We start from the raw sequence: 20,265 nt of genomic DNA, 5'->3' as shown, positions 1-20,265 counted from the left end.
AAAATTAATTATCCTTACATGACTTTACATATTCTCTTTAGCAATCAATTATCACATTTAAGACATATCACATTTTTAAGAAAGCAATAAAAATATAAAGTTAAAAAATAAAATTATAACATTTAAAATTATAAAAATATAAATTTAAATTAATTAAACTATATATAAAATAAAAATAAAATATAAAATTTACTTGACAGTCGATATTCGGCTATATTATCTAATATCTCAAGATTTCTCCCGATTTAAAAAGTCTTATTTTTTTGTAATTTATTTCAATTAAGATTTTATGTTAATATTTAAAAATTAATAATATGGATTAAATCTTGTCTCTTCATATACCAACATGCTTACACATTCTCCAAATACTATTCAACCATAAAAAAAACCATTTACGTGTTTCAAGAACTACACGTTTTTCACAAATTTAGACTTAATTAATGACTTATAAAAATTCCATTTCAGGTAAGCAAAAAAAATTAAAAAATACAATAAAATATCAAAATAATAATTGGAAATGGGTAGGAAAAATTTTGACGGCTGTTTTGTTATAATATATATATATAGATTGTCAATTGCAAAAGATTTGTTTTTTAAACTTAAATACATAAATTTAAGGCCAAATAAACTAATATACCTTGAACTTTTGATTAATTTTTAATTTAATAATTAAACTTTCACTTTTGTTTTAATTTTATTCTCAATCCAGCAAATATATGCCACATCTTACATGACGACTGATGTGTCAAATAACAGACAAATCAGCAAAAATGGCGTCGTTTTTGGGCTAGTCTTCAATGAGCACGGCCAAAACAATATCGTTTTTCCTGTGCATAAAAATCCCTCTCTTTTGCGACTTAAGGTTTTTGAAGATAAAAGGACGACGATGACGATTGAGCAGCACAGGAATCGAATGCGGGGTTAACAGTGACAAACAGGGTTCAACGGTGACAAAGAAGGTTCAACAATGATAGAGAAGGTGATGCGCAGGGTATGACTAGTTCGACAGTGACAGAATTGACAACAAGACTGGTTCGACAGTTTTAGAATCGACGCCGACTTCTCTCTGTCTCAGGTATGAAGCTTCTCCTCTTTCTCTAGGTCGCACACCAAATAATCACTCAGCCAATCTAACTTTTCTCTCTTGCTTGAATCGCATATTGGTTCGTTTGATGTTGTCGTCATCGTCCCTTCCTCGCCATGCTACTCTTATCGCTGTTGTTGTCATCGTCATCCTCTCATCGCAAACCATAAGTCGGGAGGGGGGGGATTTTATGCAGAGGCCAAACGACATCTTTTTAGCCATGCTCATTGAAGACCAGCCAAAGATAGCACTACTTTTGTAAATATATCCATTATTTGACATATTAGTCGCCACATAAATTGGGACACATTTCCTGATCGAAGATAAAATTAAAACAAAAGTAAAAATTTAATAATTAAATTAAAGTAAAAATCAAAATAGGATAAAACTAAAAATTGATCCAAAATTCAAGATATGTTAGTCCATTTGGCCTCAATTTAATTAGTGATTTATATTTCAAAAGGCAAAGAAAGTAAATTTAAAATAATTTTAATATTTATTTATATTATTAAAGGACCATCAAAATAACACTTGTCTAGAACAACAAATATTAAGCCGGCTTTAATCGCTTCAAGACATTTGGCAATAAAGTTTCTGCTTCCCAACACGAAAGGCAATTGTAGCACATGAAACCATCATTCTGTTTAAGAGAAAAAATAAGCCAAACAAAGAGTACACAACTTGACAAAGGGCAGTTAAAACTCAAAATAGTGCAGGAACTAGGTCCGACTTCACATACATCAATTTAGCTGGTCTCAGCCGCAGGTTGGGTCAACCCGAAGCTCAACAGCAACTTACTGAGGGACTCTGGCGAGCTCACCTGGTATTTCACTTTCCCAGAAGAGAGGAATACCTCAGCCAGCTCAAGTTTATCAGACGTAAGGCTTGTGCTGTCCATAGTCTTACTAAGCACCTTGAGAGCTAGCTGTACTGCCTCTTCTCTTGTGATATCATCCTTGTAATCCTGCTTAAGCATCGACTGTGCAGCCTGGTTGTTTGCACCGATAGCTGCAGCCTTCCAACCACCATAATTTCCACTAGGGTCACTCATGTAAAGCTGGAAGCCATAGTTCTTATCCCAGCCTGCAAACAGAAATGAAACACCAAATGGACGAAGCCCACCAAACTGCGTGTATCCTTGCTTGGTGTCGCAAAGAGATTGCACTAGCTGTTCAACTGGCATTGGCTCCTGATACGCAAAAGTATAACGCTGTGCTTGGACCCTGGCTGTGTTGATAAGAATGTTGGCATCAGACATGATTCCAGCCACAGCACATGCAACATGGTCATCAATCTTGTACATCTTCTCAGTAGATGTGGAAGTCTGTAGGAGTTTAGAAGTGACTTTCTTTTCCCCAACTAGTACAACCCCATCTTTTGACAGTATGCCAATAGCAGTCCCAGCATTTCCAATGGCTTCCATAGCATACTCAACCTGGTATAGACGACCTTCTGGAGAGAAGATCGTTGTACGGCTGTCGTACCTCCGAGACATCTAATATACGACAAAGGAATATTCATAGATTAATCAAGAGAAAGATGGCTACTGACTTGTATTGTAGTAGATACAGGTTTCCATGTGCTAAATCAATACCAAAGAAAGCAAGAAATGGAGGATGGGAAGAATAATCACTTAATGATCCAACTTGTTAGAACTATCATTCTTTCGATTTGATATAAAGAAAACTGTTATCCACTGGGGCTCTGACACACACTGGAAGCTTATCGCATTATAATGTTAAAATGATTATAGTTAAATCAGTTTTATGTTTTAGTTATGAGTTGTAAATAAATCTTCAGGGACCAAATGTTGTAACGTAAAGCATTAGTATCTTATGTTTATTGACCATACCTTTAGTCCCCTGTACTTCAGTTATGAGTCAAAAAAGAAATTTCTGCAATGAAGTCTTCATGAGTTCCTTACTGTTGTATCACTTTCCATGAGAATGAACTGAATAAAAGATTATGTAGTATAGTTTCCTGGGTATATCTTTCACACAGATGGTTAGAGCTTGCAAGTATATCTTGGATGGAAATGAGACAGGGGAGTCCCTTTGATGGAGAATAATGATTAGTATTTTTTTTTAATTAAGGAGTTTAGATGTTTGTAGCAAGTTAGTCTTCCAACCTAGCCTTTAATTGAGTCCATGGAGGATTCTGGGGCAAATAAGTCAGTTAAGGAGTCTTGGAAAGTTGATTTCTGTAATTAAGGGTCTGAGTAATTAAGAGCAATTCAAAAGTCAGTCAAATGTGTCATTTATTTAGTCTGTTAAGAGTCCAATATGTCCTAGAACCTAGAGGGGTCTATAAATAGGGGTTTCCCTCTCTATTTTGGAGCAGCTTTGAAGAATATTTCGGTCTAATATCTTTTGATATCAACTTCTATTCTCTCGGATTAGTTGTCTAGAGTCTTCAGGTTTCTTTCTAAGGAGGACTCCTCCCACACATCCAACCTTTTACTAATTTTCCTCTGGTCTGCATCAGTTTTGGTATCAGAGCCAAACTGTTCTACATTTGAGAGAAGTTCCTCATTTAAATGGCAATGAGAAGCAGAATAGAGTACCAAGGCAGGCTCACTAATCATGAAAGAGATGATTTGTTGCAGTCTATTGCCCGATATATTCATAACCTCTCTAATCAAGTTGCTAGTTTAGAAACGTGGAAGGGGGCAACAACAGTCGATCAACAGGAAGGAGACGATGAGAATTTAAACAACCATGAAGGCCTAAATGATGATCGTGATGCTGGAAGTAATGATAGTCAACCACGAAGGACAGCAACCAGGCCAAACGCAATCAATGAAATTACCCTTTTAATAGGGCTCCAGTTCATGGCAGTTATGAGCAATTTCTGGAACATAAATACAACTATGATGATATCACCAAAAGGGTTAGAGCTGATGTCCCAGATTTTTCTGGAAAGCTAGATCCCCAAGCATTCACTGATTGGATGACACCTTTAGAAGATTATCTTGGGATGACTGAAGAGAGAAAAGTGCATTTTGCAAAAATGAAGCTGAAGGGGCAGGCACCAATATGGTGGTGCAATGTTGACGCACGTATCAACAGGCTTGGCCAAGCTCCTATTATCCATTGGGAGAAAACAAAATTAATATGAGGAGTCACTGTTTGAAGAATTACAAAATTTGAAGCAGGGGACGAGTCAGTTGATGAGTATACAAAAAGATTCAACAATCTGACTGTACGATGTCAAATTGATGAGGGAGAACATCATCATATCGCACATTATAAGTCAGGTCTGCATTTTGATATTCAGCGAGAGATGACCACAGCTCACTTCTTTAGTATTGATGAAATCTATCAAATGGCCATTAAAATTGATAACCAATTGAAGCATTTTCTGTCAAGCGTTTTGGGTCACACTCAGGAGTTTCCAATAAAGAAAATAATTCCAGCCAGCAAACAAAAGACAAATGACATTAACTTGACGACAGCCAATCCTGATTTTAAAAGAAAAACAGTAGGAGGTGGTGGCAGTAAGCAAGGTTGAGATAATGAATGTTTTTAAGTGTGGAGGAAGAGGTCATTTTGCTTCCATGTGTCCAACCAAAAATCTGAACTTTTGTGAAGGAGAAGAAGCTGATCAGCAAGAAGATGAAGAACATTCAGCTACAGACCAAGATGAGGTGGAAGAAGTTGAAGGAGCTGGACAAGGGATAATGGTGATGCAAAGTATTCTTGCAGCCCCTAAGGATGATCCTGAAAACAATTGGCCTCGAACCAGCATTTTTTGCACCAATGTCAAATGTGGAGATCAGGTGGTCAAGTTAGTCATTGATAGTGGAAGCTGTGCCAATGTTGTCTCACAACCCCTAGTAGAAAAAGTGAAGCTAAAAGGTAGGGAACATCCAGAACCTCATAGGGTTGCTTGGATTAACGATACTTCACTTCCAGTCATTAAACAGAGTTTAGTTACATTCTCCATTGGTGATTGTTACAGAGAGACCCTGCGGTGCTACATGGTTCTGATGAAGGTGGCACACATCTTGCTTGGCCGACCATGGCAGTATGACAGAAAGGTCCTCCATGATAGTAAGACCAATACTTATATTCTTAGTTATATCGGGAATAAGATTAAGTTATTGCCCATGAAAAGAGAAAATTCCCAAACAAAGCAGTCAACAGCAAAGACTGTCAGCATATTATCACTGAAGCAGTTTGAAGGAGAAAGTAAAAGAGAAAGTGGTATTATTTATAAGTTGGTTGTCAAGCAGAACAAGGAACATTCCCAGCCCCAACAATTAGAACCTAAAGTGCAGCATATATTATCAGAATTTCAGAATCTGATTCCAGAAGAATTACCAACTGGTCTTCCCCCTATGAGAGATACTCAGCATGCAATTGATCTCATACCAGGAGCATCACTTCCAAACCTGCCAGCTTACCGAATGAGCCCAACTGAGCATAAAGAGCTTCAGAAACAGGTACAAGATTTGCTATCCAAAGGTTACATTAGAGAAAGTCTCAGTCCATGAGCTGTTCCAGCACCTTTAACACCCAAAAAGGATGGTGCCCAGCAGATGTGCATTGATAGTCGAGCAATTAATAAAATAACCATCACGTATCAGTTCCCTATACCAAGACTTGATGATATGCTCGACCTGATGACAGCAGCAAAAGTGTTTTCCAGAAATGACCTCAGAAGTGGTTATCAACAGATCTGCATTCGAGCAGGAGATGAGTGGAAAATGGCATTTAAGACAAAGGATCGGCTGTATGAGTGGTTGGTAATGCCATTTGGACTTACTAATGCCCCAAATACCTTTATGAGAGTGATGAATCATGTTCTACAGGCATATATTGGAAAATTTGTTGTTATTTGATGGGAACCAGAAAAGAAAATCCACTGAAGTTCTAATCAATTCACCAACTCAACCAGATTACAAGAAAAGAACTGGGCATTAGAGAGGCGCTTAACTCTCCCTAAGAACTCAATCAAAATTCTCTTCTTCCCTACCAATTTCTCCCCCCCTCTTAAGTATTCTTCTCCCCCCTCCTCAACCGAATTCTATTTCACACTTGCTGGGTTGCGTAATTTCCCCACTCTACTACGCACATGGCTGGCCGTTATGCCAGCCAGCCAATTTACCACCCTGCCCCTGCCCCTGCCCCTTCTTCGATAAGTCCAGTGAACCAGGGGCCTAGCACTATTTATTTTGATGACATGCATTTATCCCATCTAAGGCAGGTCTTGATGACTACGGGCAGAGAAGCTCTACAGCAATTTGAAGAAGTGTGACTTCTTAAGTGACAGAATAAACTTTCTGGGATTTATTATCCCTTCTAAAGGCATTGAAACTGATCCAGAAAAGGTGAAATCTGTACTTGATTGGCCCACTCCAAGCAGCCTAAGACAAGTTAGAGGTTTCCATGGACTGGCTAGTTTTTATAGGGACTTCATTCGCAACTTCAGCTCCATTATGGCGCCGATTACTGAGTGCCTCAAAAAAGGAAACTTTGCATGGTCACATACAGCAAACAGAGCTTTTAAAGAAATCAAGAAATTGCTGGCTGAAGCACCATTTCTCAGATTTCCAGACTTTGACAAAGTATTTGAATTGTCTTGTGATGCCATACAGGAATCGGTGCAGTTCTTAGTCAAGAAGGGCATCCTATTGCTTTCTACAGTGAGAAGTTAAATGAGGCAAAGAAAAGGTATTCTACTTATGACCTTCAGTTTTATGCTGTTTTTCAAGCTATCAAGCATTAGAGATGCCATATTGCTATCTTTCCTACAAGGAATTTGTTCGTTATTCAGACCATGAGGCTTTAAGGTATCTCAATTCTCAGAAACACTTGAATACTAGACATGCCAAATGGAATGCATATTTACGGCAATTTAACATTGTCATTAAGCACTGTTCGAGTGTGGAGAATAAAGCAGCTGATGCTCTCAGCAGAAAGGCAACACTGCTCACTGTCTCGTCAGTAAAGGTGGTTGGTTTTGAAGAATTAAGGAATGAATATTCAAGTGATAAATATTTGGACCAATCTACACAGATTTGCAAGCTGACCAAGGTGGAAAGTATCATGATTTCAGCATTAGAGAAGGTTATCCCTTTTATGGAAATCGGTTGTGCTTACCAAAGACCTCAATTTGAGATTTTGTTGTATGGGAACTACATTCTTGAGGACTTGCTGGATATTTTGGAAGAGACAAGACTGCCATTTTGATAGAAGATCATTTTTACTGGCCTCGTTTAAGGCGTGATGTAGAAAAGATTATACACCAATGTTGTATTTGTCAAATTTCTAAAGGAAGAAAACAAAATTCTGGATTGTATACACCACTTCCAGTTCCAAATGAACCTTCGGAGGACTTGTCCATGGACTTTGTTCTAGGACTCGATAAGACACCAAGGGAGGTTGATTCAATTTGTGTCATCGTGGACAGGTTCTCCAAAATGGTCCACTTCATTCCATGTAAGAAAACATCAGATGCCTCTAAAATTGCTCAATTCGTGAAGTAGTGAGGCTGCATGGTCTTCCAAAAACCATAGTCTATGACCGAGATGCTAAATTTGTATTTTACTTTTGGAAGACATTGAGGAGACATTGAAGATGATGTGCGGCCAGTTTTATCTAAGTTAGATTAGTGGTTTTATTATGAGGGATATTTTAGTCTTTTGTATAGGCTAAATAGTTAGCCTTGTAAGTACCGCCCCTATGGTTTATAAATAGGAGGCGAGAGGCTGCATATCGGGATATAACAATCATTCTATTGTTTTCCCTATATGCAAGTGATACTACCGAGAGAGAGAGAGAGGGGCTTAGAAGGAAAGATTATCTTGGTTTTCTCTTGTATAGAGGGCAGTGAACTTGTGTGAGAGAGAGAAGAAAAGTTCTTGTATCTTGTTCATCGATTTCTAGTGGATTTGGCTCTCAGGATCAAGGCTGAATGTAGGATTGCATATTGCAATCCGAACCATGATAAATTCATGCCTGCTGTTGTGGTTTGATTGTTCTTTTCTTTAATTTCTTTGTTGTTTCATTTCCAATATTATATATTCTGTTGTAGTTTGTTTTCCGGGTGAGAAGTGAAGAGAGGTTGGCTAAATAGAGAGTTGAATTGGGTTTCTAAAAGCTCCTAATCTTAACATTCCCCATTTGAGATAGTGACATGTTTGAAACCCAAACAACCTGTTGATCTTGTACATCTACCTGTAGAAACCAAAACTAGCCTAGAAGCTGAAGAGTTCGCTACACACATTCACCATCTAATGCGGATGTGCACAGGAGAAATGTTAAATTCCAAGAGGGAGATCAAGTAATGATAAGGCTAAGGTCCAAAAATTTCCCAAAAGGTGCCTACCAAAAGTTTCATTCAAGAAAGGCGGGACCATACAAGGTGCTCAAGCGTTTGGGCAGCAATGCTTACTTGTTGGAGCTGCTAAAAGAGTTGAACATCAGTCCTATATTTAATGTGGAGAATCTCAACAAATACTAGGGAACCGATGAAGACAAAAATCCAGGGCAACCTACTCCTACGACTTCCTAAGGTACAACACACAAGAAAAGATATTGAAGACATTCTTGATGAACAAGATATTCATACAAGACAAGTCATAAGAAATTTATTGTCAAGTGAAAGGGAAAACCAATTTCAGAAAGCACTTGAATCATTGCTGCAGACCTTCAATTCCACAATCCAGAGCTTTACATAACATATCAAGCTTTTCACTCATCAGAGACGAGTTCACCTGGGCAGGAGAGAATAATGATTAGTATGTTTTTTTTTTTTAATTATGGAATCTAGAAATTTGTAGCAAGTTAGTCTTCTAACAACACAACATATCTAACTTTTATTCCACTATGTGGGGTCGGCTACATGAATTCTAGACTTCCATGTATTTCTATTTTTTGTCATATCTTCATTTAGGCCCGTACACTTCATATCAAATTTTAATGTCTCTCTCAAAGTCTTTTTAGGTCTACCTCTTTTTTTGACTAATTGTTCTATTTCATCAACTTTTTTCACATGAGCGTTTCTTTGTCTCCTTCTCATATGACCAAACCATCTTAGTATAGTTTCTCTCATATTCTCCTCGATTGACACTGCTCCTACCTTATTACGAATAACCAAGTTAGTCTTTTGAACATAGTCTTTAATTGAGTCCATGGAGGGTTCTGGGGAAAATAAGTCAGTTAAGGAGTCTTGAAAAGTTAATTTTTGTAATTAAAAGCAGTCAAATGTCATTTATTTAGTCAGTTAAGAGTCCAATATGTCGTAGAACCTGAAGAGATCGATAAATAAGGTTTCCCTCAGTATTTTGGAGCAGCTTTGAAGAATATTTCAGTCTAATATCTTTTGATATTAATTTCTATTCTCTCGTATCAGTTATCTGAATTCTTCAGGTTTCCGTCCTCCCACACATCCAACCTTTTACTAATTTTCCTCTGGGCTGCATCACCCTTCCCGACCTCAACTTGCTAGGGGAGATCCCTCCCCCCCAAACTTGCACTGCTCTAGTCACAAGTTCCTCCAGACCCCAACCCTGCCCCAATCATATCTATTTTACCCCAAACCCACACCAAATAGTTTTTTCACAAGAATAATATCAAAACATTATCTTTTGAGAGGATAGTAGATTCGCAGTCTTTATACTTTTCTAATAAAAAATAATTTAAAATCAGATAAAAATAAAACAAATAGAAGCATGAGGGTAAATTATTACATGCATTATAGAATAAATCAATCATCCAAAACAAGATTGATATATCTTGTGTTTTCACCGATGTTTTATCGATATCAAGGAGAGCTTTGCAAAAAAGAGCATACACTAACGAAATTCTCTATGTACAAATCTGTATATACATATCCGTAAACGTATAACTACATATATACATATGTATACACTTGAAGTCACTATCATGATCGAGTCTGTAAAATTAGACCCAGGATCGACCAACCAAATCACAAAGCAAAATCGACAACCCAACCCAATTAAATTCAAGTTGGTTTAGGGCGGATCTCAGTCCCAAAATATATACAATAAAATTGATGATAGAGATGAAGAGAAAAAATGATAGGTTCAAACAAATATATATTGTAATTTCCTTCTGCCAAAAGTCTTTGCCTCAACGAAAACGTGACCCCAAAGGCAAAAACAAAAACATGCCGAAAGGAAAAGTCTGATCAAATCCTACAAATCTATTGATGGTAACCAATAGACACAGTAACTCAAATCTAGAGTTGAATCAAAGAACAAAACATCATAGTTCATTAGTTTGTACCTCTGGTTGCAACTTTACAGCCAAATGATATGAAAAATGTGAGTAGCAAGTTCTGCAAAAGAAAAAAGAATGTTAGATATGATGGAAAACAATAACGGGGTTCAACGATCCAATAAAAATATACATATCCAAATAGACACACACACACACAAGGGGGGGGTATCATTACCTATAGGTGTAGTTGAATGGGTTAGGGCAGATTTGGAGGAACGAAAGAAAAGAAACGCAAGATTTGGCAGCGAGATTAACAAAAAAGATGCAAAGAGGGTTTCTGACTGTCGATCGAGATGAGAGAAGAGGGCAAATTTAGGTCACTGGCTGGATTGTAACTTATTTCAAGTCTTGGATTGGTTTCTTGTGAAAAGGGCAAGCCACCGATTCAAGTGAATATCAGCCAAATTTTGGATCATACCAGATGGAACCGGTTCAAGTATCAATCCAACAATTGGTATTTTTTAATGGGGAACAAAAACAAAAAAATTATATACATGTATATGGTTTATATACTAAAAAATACCAATTACGGGATTGATACTTGAACCGGTTTCATCTGGTCCTATCCAAGATTTGCCTAATATTCACTTGAACTAGTGGCTTGCCCTTTTCATAAGAAACCAATCCAAGACTTGAAATAAGTTACAATCCAGCCAGTGACCTAAATTTGCCCTCTTCTCTAATCTCGGTCGACAGTCAAAAACCCTCTTTGCATCTTTTTTGTCAATCTCGCTACCAAATCTTGCGTTTCTTTTCTTCTGTTCCTCCAAATCTGCCCTAACCCATTCGACTACACCTACAAGTAATGATACCCCCCCCCCTTATGTGTGTGTGTGTGTGTGTCTATTTGGATATGTATATTTTTATTGGATCGTTGAACCCCGTTATTGTTTTCCATCATCTCTAACATTCTTTTTTCTTTTGCAGAACTTGCTACTCACATTTCTCATATCATTTGGCTGTAAAGTTGCAACCAAAGATACAAACTAATGAACTGTGATATTTTGTTCTCTGATTCAACTCTGGGTTTGAGTTACTATGTCTATTGGTTACCATCAGTAGATTTGTAGGATTTGATCAAAGCCTTTTCCTTTCGGCATGTTCTTGCTTTTGCTTTTGCCTTTGGGGTCACGTTTTCGCTAAGGCAAAGACTTTTGGAAGAAGGAAATTACAGTATATATTTGTTTGAACCTGACATTTTTTCTCTTCATCTCTATCATCAATTTTATTGTATATATTTTGGGACTGAGATCCGCCCTGAACCAACCTGAATTTAATTGGGTTGGGTTGTCGGTTTGGCTTTGTGATTTGGTTGGTCGGTCCTGGGTCTAATTTTACGGACTCGATCATGACCAGTTTAGGTCTAGATTAATATATAAGACCCCAATCAACCCAATCCATGGACACCCATCAAATCTTTGGTCCTGAGCTGCCCCAATACTGGGGTTGCATTACCCACACAGCCACATTGCAATTCTTGTTTCCTTGATCATCCAAAGTGCATAGTCATCCATCATAAGGTGGCATAAAGTGACTACTAGCGTATACATATAGCAATACATATATATATATATGTAGTTATATGTTTACGAATATGTATATACAGATTTGTACATAGAGAATTTCGTTAGTGTATGCTCTTTTCTGCAAAGCTCTCCTTGATATCAATAAAACATCAGTTAAAACACAAAATATATCAATCTTGTTTTGGATGATTGATTTATTCTATAATGCATACAATAACTTACCCTAATGCTTCTATTTGTTTTATTTTTATCTGATTTTAAGTTATTTTTTATTAGAAAAGTATAAAGACTGTGAATCTACTATCCTCCCAAAAGATAATGTTCTAATATTATTCTTGTGAAAAAACTATTTGGTGTGGGCTTGGGGTAAAATAGATATGATTGGGACAGGGTTGGGGTCTGGAGGAACTTGTGACCAGAGCAGTGCAGGTTTGGGGGAGGGATCTCCCCTAGCAAGTTGAGGTCGGGAAGGGTGATGCAGCCCAAAGGAAAATTAGTAAAAGGTTGGATGTGTGGGAGGACGGAAACCTGAAGAATTCAGATAACTGATCCGAGAGAATAGAAGTTAATATCAAAAGATATTAGACTGAAATATTCTTCAAAGCTGCTCCAAAATACAGAGGGAAACCCCTATTTATCGACCTCTTCAGGTTCTACGACATATTGGACTCTTAACCGACTAAATAAATGACATTTGACTGACTTTTTGACTACTCTTAATTACTCAAACCCTTGATTACAAAAATCAACTTTTCAAGACTCCTTAACTGACTTATTTTCCCCAAAACCCTCTACGAACTCAATTAAAGGCTATGTTCAGAAGACTAACTTGGTTATTCGTAATAAAGTAGGAGCAGTGCCAATCGAGGAGAATATGAGAGAAACTATACTAAGATGGTTTGGTCATATGAGAAGAAGACAAAGAGACGCTCCTGTGAGAAGAGTTGATGAAATGGAACAATTAGTCAAAAAAAGAGGTAGAGGCAGACTCAAAAAGACTTTGGGAGAGAGATTAAAATTTGATATAAAGTGTATGGGCCTAAATGAAGATATGACAAAAAACAAAAATACATGGAAGTTTAGAATTTATGTAGCCGACCCACATAGTGGGATAAAGGATAGATATGTTGTGTTGTTAGAAGACTAACTTGCTACAAACTTCTAGACTCCATAATTAAAAAAAAATACTAATCATTATTCTCCATCAATTCCCTCCTACCCAGCCCAACTCGTCTCCGATGAGTGAAAAGCTTGATATGTTCTATAAAGCTCTGGATTGTGGAATTGAAGGTCTGCAACAGTGATCCAAGTGCTTTCTGAAATTGGTTTTCCCTTCCACTTGACAAGAAATTTCTTATGATTCCCATGCCTTGTATGAACATCTTGTTTATCAAGAATGTCTTCAATATCTTCTCTTGCGTGTTGTACCTTAGGAAGTCATAGGAGTAGGTTGCCCTGGATTTTTGTCTTCATCGGTTCCCTAGTATTTGCTGAGATCCTCCACATTAAATATAGGACTGATGTTCAACTCTTTTGGCAGCTCCAACAAGTAAGCATTGCTGCCCAAACGCTTGAGCACCTTGTATGGTCCTGCCTTTCTTCAATGAAACTTTTGGTAAGCACCTTTTGGGAAATGTTCAGGCCTTAGCCTTATCATTACTTGATCTCCCTCTTGGAATTCAACATTTCTCCTATGCACATCTACTTTAAATTTGTATTGCTAGTTGTTTGTCATAATTTTCCTTTTGACCTTTTCATGGAGATGGTGAATGTGTGTAGCGAACTCTTCAGCTTCTAGGCTAGTTCTGGTTTCCACAGGTAGATGTACAAGATCAACAACCTGTTTGGGTTTCAAACCTGTCACTATCTCAAATGAGGAATGTTAAGATTATGAGCTCTTAGAAACCCAATTCAACTCTCTATTTAGCCAACCTCTCTTCACTTCTCACTCGGAAAACAAACTACAACAGAATATATAATACTGGAAATGAAAATAACAAAGAAATTAAAGCAAAGAACAATCAAACCACAACAGCAGGCACGAATTTATCATGGTTCGGATTGCAATATGCAATCCTACATCCAGCCTTGATCCTGGGAGCCAAATCCACTAGAAATCGATGAACAAAATACAAGAACTTTCCTTCTCTCTCACACACAAGTTCACTGCCCTCTATACAAGAGAAAACCAAGACAAACTTTCCCTCTAACCCTCTCTCTCTCTCTCTCTCTCTCTCTCTCGGCAGTATCACTCGCATACAAAGAAAACAATAGAATGATTGTTATATCCCGATATGCAGCCTCTCGCCTCCTATTTATAAACCATAAGGGCGGTACTTACAAGGCTAACTATTTAGCCTATACAAAAGACTAAAATATCCCTCATAATATAACCACTAATCTAACTTAGATAAAACTAGCCGCACATCATCTTCAATCTAACAGGTTCTATTATTCATGTTCTAGAAATAATTCTACATGCAAAACCCAATAGGGAATGACCTGTGCTTCTATTCACAGAATTGTTATAAGCAAATTCAGCTGCAGGTAGAATGAGGTCCCATGATTGAGCATTGTCCTTTACTAGACATCTTAACAGACTCAACAAGTAAAGACTATATTTGCTTGTGTTTCAATGTCGTGGTAGGGTTGATGCCTCAAATATGCAAATCTTCTCTTAAGCAAACCAATTGTCCTCTCAACAACATTACGTAGAGATGAATGCCGAAAATTGAACAACTCCTTACTACTTTCAAGACGTTGACCCTCAATGTCTCTACGATGATAATGAGTCATGCGGTATGGTGCAAGAAATCTAGGAACCAATGGGAAGCCGGCATCATAGAGATAATATTTACCTATCAAAGAATTGTTTGTTACATAATCATTATTAAATAATTGGTAACCTTGTGAAAAAAATGATATCAAACTAGTTGTACAACTTACCCAAAGGAACTGTCAACTTATGTCCTTGCCGTAATATTGCACTCATTAACAATCGACCGTCATGTGCCGATCCCTCCCAACCAGCAAGCACATATGTAAATTTCATATCAAATGTGCAAGCTACTAAAACATTTTGAGAAATCACTTGCTTTCTATTGGGATACCTAGTTTGTTCTTCTAAGGGGACATTCACAGCAATATGTGTACCATCTATTGCCCCTAAAGCATCCTTTAACAAAAAAAAAAAAAAAAATTGCTTTTAATAAGAAAATTACTTTAAATTATTGAACCTTTACAAAATATATAATGAAATAATTTCGACCCTTAACCTGAAAATATGTGAACCAAGGCTTGACATTTTCTTTAGAGAAAGAGTGAGTTGCTGTCACGATCTTGGGTATTATAGGGGCAAAGCTGTAATTGGGTTGCAATTACAGCACATAGGTGTTGTTATTCTGTTATCTTCCCTTTTTGTCTTGTATCTTAGTTGGTTAGAGAGTTTTGTTTGGTGGCTAAGTGAGACTATATATATATTGCATCAACTGTAGGAAGGGGATATGCTTGAATTGATTAAATGAATATCTAATTCTCTCTTCATTTTCTCTCTACTTCTCTCCCTCATTTCTCTCTACATTCTTCCCCCATTTCTGTCCAAATATCCCTCTAAACTTTCTATGCTTAGTTCTACTCAATCGGATTTTTTTGATTGCCAATCCAGCCTCGTTATGAACCCTAGGTTCATGACAATTGGTATCAGAGATGTTTGTTCCTCAGCCATCCTCTCTGTTAAGTAATTCCAGCAGCGTAGCAGCAATCAGTGTCCGACGAATTTTCGGTGAGACAGGCGAACTCTTGAGGAGCTGCAATAGAATTGATTGAACTCACAGGGAGCTCCAACAAAGTCGATCGAATCCTCAGGAGACCGCAACAGAGCTCGTCTTAAGCCTTTGATTAGTTCGACTACAACTAAGCGACAGTCCTCAGCTGTCGAACTGGAACTGGACGATTTCAGAAGGCGGTTTCCAAAGGGAATTCGGGTAACTTCTAAAGCCATATCAAAACCGCAAAGGCAGAGTTAGCGAATTCGGGCCGAAGCGAAGATGAGTGAATTCCGAAACCAATGACGGTGATTGGGCAGTAGCTGGCACTGGGAGGTGTTAATCTCCAAGCAAGCGAGCACCCTCAGTTCGGAATTGGAAGGCACAACAGGTGAGTGACCCTCGGCCAATAATTTCGGTAACTATTAATTGGAATCGAAGGGGAAGGCAAGATCTAGTGATTTCCGATGTTGATGTGAGGCGGTTATCGCCTGGGAATTCTGGACACTCCTATCCGAGTCTTGAAGAGGAAGGCGGGCAGTTGAGGCCGAAAGAAGAGGTGCGGCTGAGGTGTGGCGGTTTTAATTGGAATTCTGACTGGAGTTTTGCGGGTGTTGCAGCTTTGATCGGAAGGCACTGTGTGTGCTACGGTTTGGGGTTGCCTTCTGAACCATGTTGGTGAACCGTGCTTTCCTCCTTGATCGGAAGAAGATTCCAACCATTCTGGAAAGCCAACTCAGAGCATAACCGAGGGAAGTAAGCTTGATGCATCACTGGCTATAAGCTAAAGCGGATTCGAGGCCAAGCGATTGTTGAATCTACAGCAATTGCGAACGACGACAGCAAAGAGTCAGAGACGGTGGTGTTCGACGGTGCTTTCGGAGACGCCTAGAGCAGTTCAAGTTGATCGGAACTTGCTGGCGCATTAAACCTCCTTGATTCCGACGAAGGAATTCTTCGCTAATTGGCCTTGAGGCAGTTGATTACCCAACAGATCTGGCGATCCTCAATTGCTGTGATTCCTATTGTGATTTTCTGCTAAGAGTCAGATGCTTTAGGAGACTTTAGAAGGCTGATCAAGTCGCTGTAAGTGTGCAATTTTTTCTGCTGTTACAATAGACTTGGTCTTGAAGCATAACAATGGCTACAATTTGCCACTTATTGGATCAATTTTAGAGGTGATTGGGTGAGGTAGTTACAGAAGGTAATTAAGATGGAAAGAGCTGTTGTTTCTTGGCCTATTGCTTTTCCAGCCAGCAAGATTTTGGCCAGGAGGAGTAGTGCACGAAGGAGTCCCATGGAGTCTCAATTGCAGCAAAAGAATGCTTCATTTTCAGCTGAAAGGGAGCCTCAATGGCAGCCAAAGAAGGCTGCATTTTCAGTGGGCAGCAACAGGGACAAACGAACAAACAATGGGATTCATGAAGAGTGCAAGGAATTTGGTCAAATGTTTCGCGAGAAGTTGCAAAAGTTTGCAATGATACTATCTAAGGAGTATCATTACAGTTTTCCTGCCGAATACTTTGATGACTATCATGGAAGTTTCAACAAAGAGGAGTTTCTTAAAATGGAGAAGCCGAAGGAAGAAAAAAGTGAGGAAAAGGGATTGGAGGATGACACTCAATCAATTGACAGCCTCTCAAGCACTCTTACTAGTGCTGAGACTCATGATACCATTGATTTCCAAAAACAGCAAAATAAGGAGTCTAAAGAGAAGGAATAAAGAATTGCACCGAGCACCTTGCTTGGAACATCCCACATGTATGTCATTGGCACAGGCACGCAAGACGAGGCAAAGTTAACATTGCAGCCCGAAGAGTTGGAGGATGGGGTTGTAGGATTGACAGCGCCTCTGGAGCAATGGAGGACACAGAAGGATAAAGCGAAACAAGATGAAAGGAAGAAAGGGAAGGACTTCTTTGTTGAAGGGACCGAGACCCTTGATGTTTTGCTCATTCATGTTTCCATTGGTGTGGCAGCAAGCCATAATGCTGTTGCTGCTGAGGAAAAAGAAAAAAGAAGGCAAAAGAAAAGGGAGAAACAAGATAAGAAGAGGGAAAAGCAAAGAAGAAACCACTGGGTGAAGATGGGCATTGGATAAAGAAGTAACGACTAGGTGGTAATAAGTTTTTTGGGGACAAGAAACATTTCAAGGAGGGGAAATTGTCATGATCTTGGGTATTATAGGGGCAAAGCTGTAGGAAGGGGATATGCTTGAATTGATTAAATGAATATCTGATTCCCTCTCATTTTCTCTCTACCTCTCCCTCATTTCTCTCTACATCCTTCCCCTGTTTCTATCCAAATATCCCTCTAAACTTTCTATTCTTAGTTCTACTCATTCGGATTCTTCCAATTGTCAATCCAACCCCGTCATGAACCCTAGGTTCATGACAGTTGTGAACAATGGTGTTACTGACAACATCTCTATACAACCTGAGACAAGCGTGTAAGACCCTATGGAAGTAATAACTCACTGTTTGTCCAAATCTAAAGAAAGTAAAACTTCTAGCTCGATTACGTTCGCCATGCCCAACCGTGTTTAGGAAAATAGCCACTTGTTCCTCAACTAAGACAGATCTACTATCAACCAATCCATATGTTCATAACCGAGCACATAATCTATGAAACGGCTCTATTTTCATCCTACGTAGGTTATGACAAATTCTATCACTCATTACAAACATTTGTGTAAGGGTCATTTGTCTTTCAGAATCCCAATTTATATGAGGAGCCCTTGGGAGATGTCGGTTTCGACACCTAATATCATTATATATCATAATCGCTTGCATGACCATCATAAAAAATAAACCCAAACGTTGTCGTTGCCATCGACATTGATTCCTTGTTGAAGGCATGTTACTCACTACCACGTATAAAATAAAAATTCAATAAAATCAACATATAAATTACATAATATAATTACATAAGACACATACAAAATATTTTCACCATTAAAAGAAAAAGATAAAGTGAAAAATATTTTCACAATATATTTCTTGTATTCCTCCCTCTACTTGTAATTCCTAAAGTTCCCTTAAAAGTGAACGAAACTGACATAATTTTACACAAACTAAATAGTAAAATTAATCCTTATCGTGACATACAGTGATTAGAGAAATATGATATATCTATCATTTATTTTTGTTAAAAGTTTAAAAAGCAAAATTAAAAATAGCATGGGTGGCATCGCCACTGCCTATCCATTGAGACAATTTTTATGCAAAATATTATAAGCATAATGTGAGACAAAGCAACCCTAAATCAACCCTAAACAGAGACCAAGATGGTACAAAAATTGGTCTGTAATTATAGTTTTCCTGTAATTATAAATTTTTAGTACAAAAATTGCCACAAAGCAACCTTAAACATCTATAATTATAAATGAGAAGTTTTCTGCAATTATTAATTTTTAGTACAAAAATTGCCCAACATGGCGAAGATGGCTACGAAAGCTTACCGTGGACGAAGATGGCGACGAGGATGAACGGCGGTCTACAAGTCGGAATCGGAGGTCGACTTCGGCGGAGATGGCGAACACGAAGATCGCTCGCTGAAATAGAGACCAAGATCACTCGCTGAAACAGAGAACAAGATCGCTTCCGGTGGACGAAGATGTAGATCGCTCGCCGGATCTACAGAAATAAGAACAGAACGAGGACGGAAACCTTACCGTGGAAGAAGATGAAGATGCGACGGTGGTCTGAAACTCAAAATCGAAGATGGTCTTCTGCGGAGATGGCGACGATAACGAAGTCAGAGCTGGTCTTCTGTGGAGATGGTGACGAAGCCCAAGCCGAAGATGGATGGCGGTGGATGGAAGTCGGAGATGGTCTTCTTCGGCGGTGGATGGCGACTCACAGGAAGTCGGAGATGGCGACGAAGCCCAAGTAGGGGCTCGACTTTGGCGGTGGATGGCGACGAAGAGGAAGGGGACGAAGCTGGCTCGAATGGGAGAGGAAAACCCGAGAGAAATCGAGGAGGAGAGAAGCGGGAGGTGCTGTGCGCGGTGAGTGAATTCCCTATAAATGTAAAACAACGCCCCCCACCCGACGAAAACCCTCCCCCACGAAAACCATTTCCAACAAAAGCGAGAAAAGAGCCTCACGTCACGGAAAATGAGAATCTAATTTCTCTGTAAGATAAAGTGCAATCAAACTATACAAAAGTTAGAATTTAAGTGATAAATAGTTATTTTTTATAAAAAAATAGCTAATCAAACAGGCTCTTATATCCAAATATAATAGTCTTTTTTTAAAGATTTTTATTTATTTTATATATTTCTCATGTTATCTAAATAAATTACAGGGTAAATAAATAATATATAACATAATTGACATTCCAAGTAATAAGAATTTCACACCATTTTTATTATCAAAATTACTAAGTTTCAAAGTTTAAGAACTCTTTTTCGCAAAAGAAAAAATGCTTACTTAAACTTACTAGTCTAAATTTCAATTGGATTATTTGCATAGTCATAAGATTATCGAAACAAATTAAAATAATAATAGAAATAAGTGAGATTATCAAAACAAATTATAATTAAAAGAATAAAAAGTGAAGGTTAATATCCTTTCAAAATTTACTAAAAATGTAAATATGAAAGTTGAAAAACATCAAGTAACTCCAGGGTACATCTATTT

At 38.1% G+C, this 20,265-nt stretch overlaps 1 protein-coding gene across 4 annotated transcripts in view; it reads right to left on the bottom strand.

Moving 5' to 3' along the window:
• Window positions 1–1,634: 1,634 nt before the first annotated feature.
• Window positions 1,635–20,265, bottom strand: part of LOC127794885 (proteasome subunit alpha type-4) — a 66,833-nt gene continuing 48,202 nt past the window's right edge. Inside the window, exons 1-5 of one of the 4 annotated variants that reach the window (XM_052326163.1) lie at window positions 19,296–19,710; window positions 19,083–19,175; window positions 10,339–10,390; window positions 8,738–8,804; window positions 1,635–2,579 (exon numbers count right to left, since the gene is read on the bottom strand). In XM_052326163.1, the coding sequence (XP_052182123.1) occupies window positions 1,830–2,579 (750 nt within the window). In that variant the 5' untranslated portion in view covers window positions 8,738–8,804; window positions 10,339–10,390; window positions 19,083–19,175; window positions 19,296–19,710 and the 3' untranslated portion in view covers window positions 1,635–1,829. Of the gene's footprint in view, window positions 2,580–8,737; window positions 8,805–10,338; window positions 10,391–19,082; window positions 19,176–19,295; window positions 19,711–20,265 lie in introns of those variants that run through there. The other 3 variants (XM_052326162.1, XM_052326161.1, XM_052326164.1) reach the window with 3 other exon arrangements.

Source organism: Diospyros lotus, chromosome 2 (genome assembly GCF_014633365.1).
Source record: "Diospyros lotus cultivar Yz01 chromosome 2, ASM1463336v1, whole genome shotgun sequence".
Classification (NCBI taxonomy): domain Eukaryota; kingdom Viridiplantae; phylum Streptophyta; class Magnoliopsida; order Ericales; family Ebenaceae; genus Diospyros; species Diospyros lotus.
Note: the sequence above shows the minus strand (reverse complement) of the source record. Positions and strands in the feature narration are given on the sequence as shown.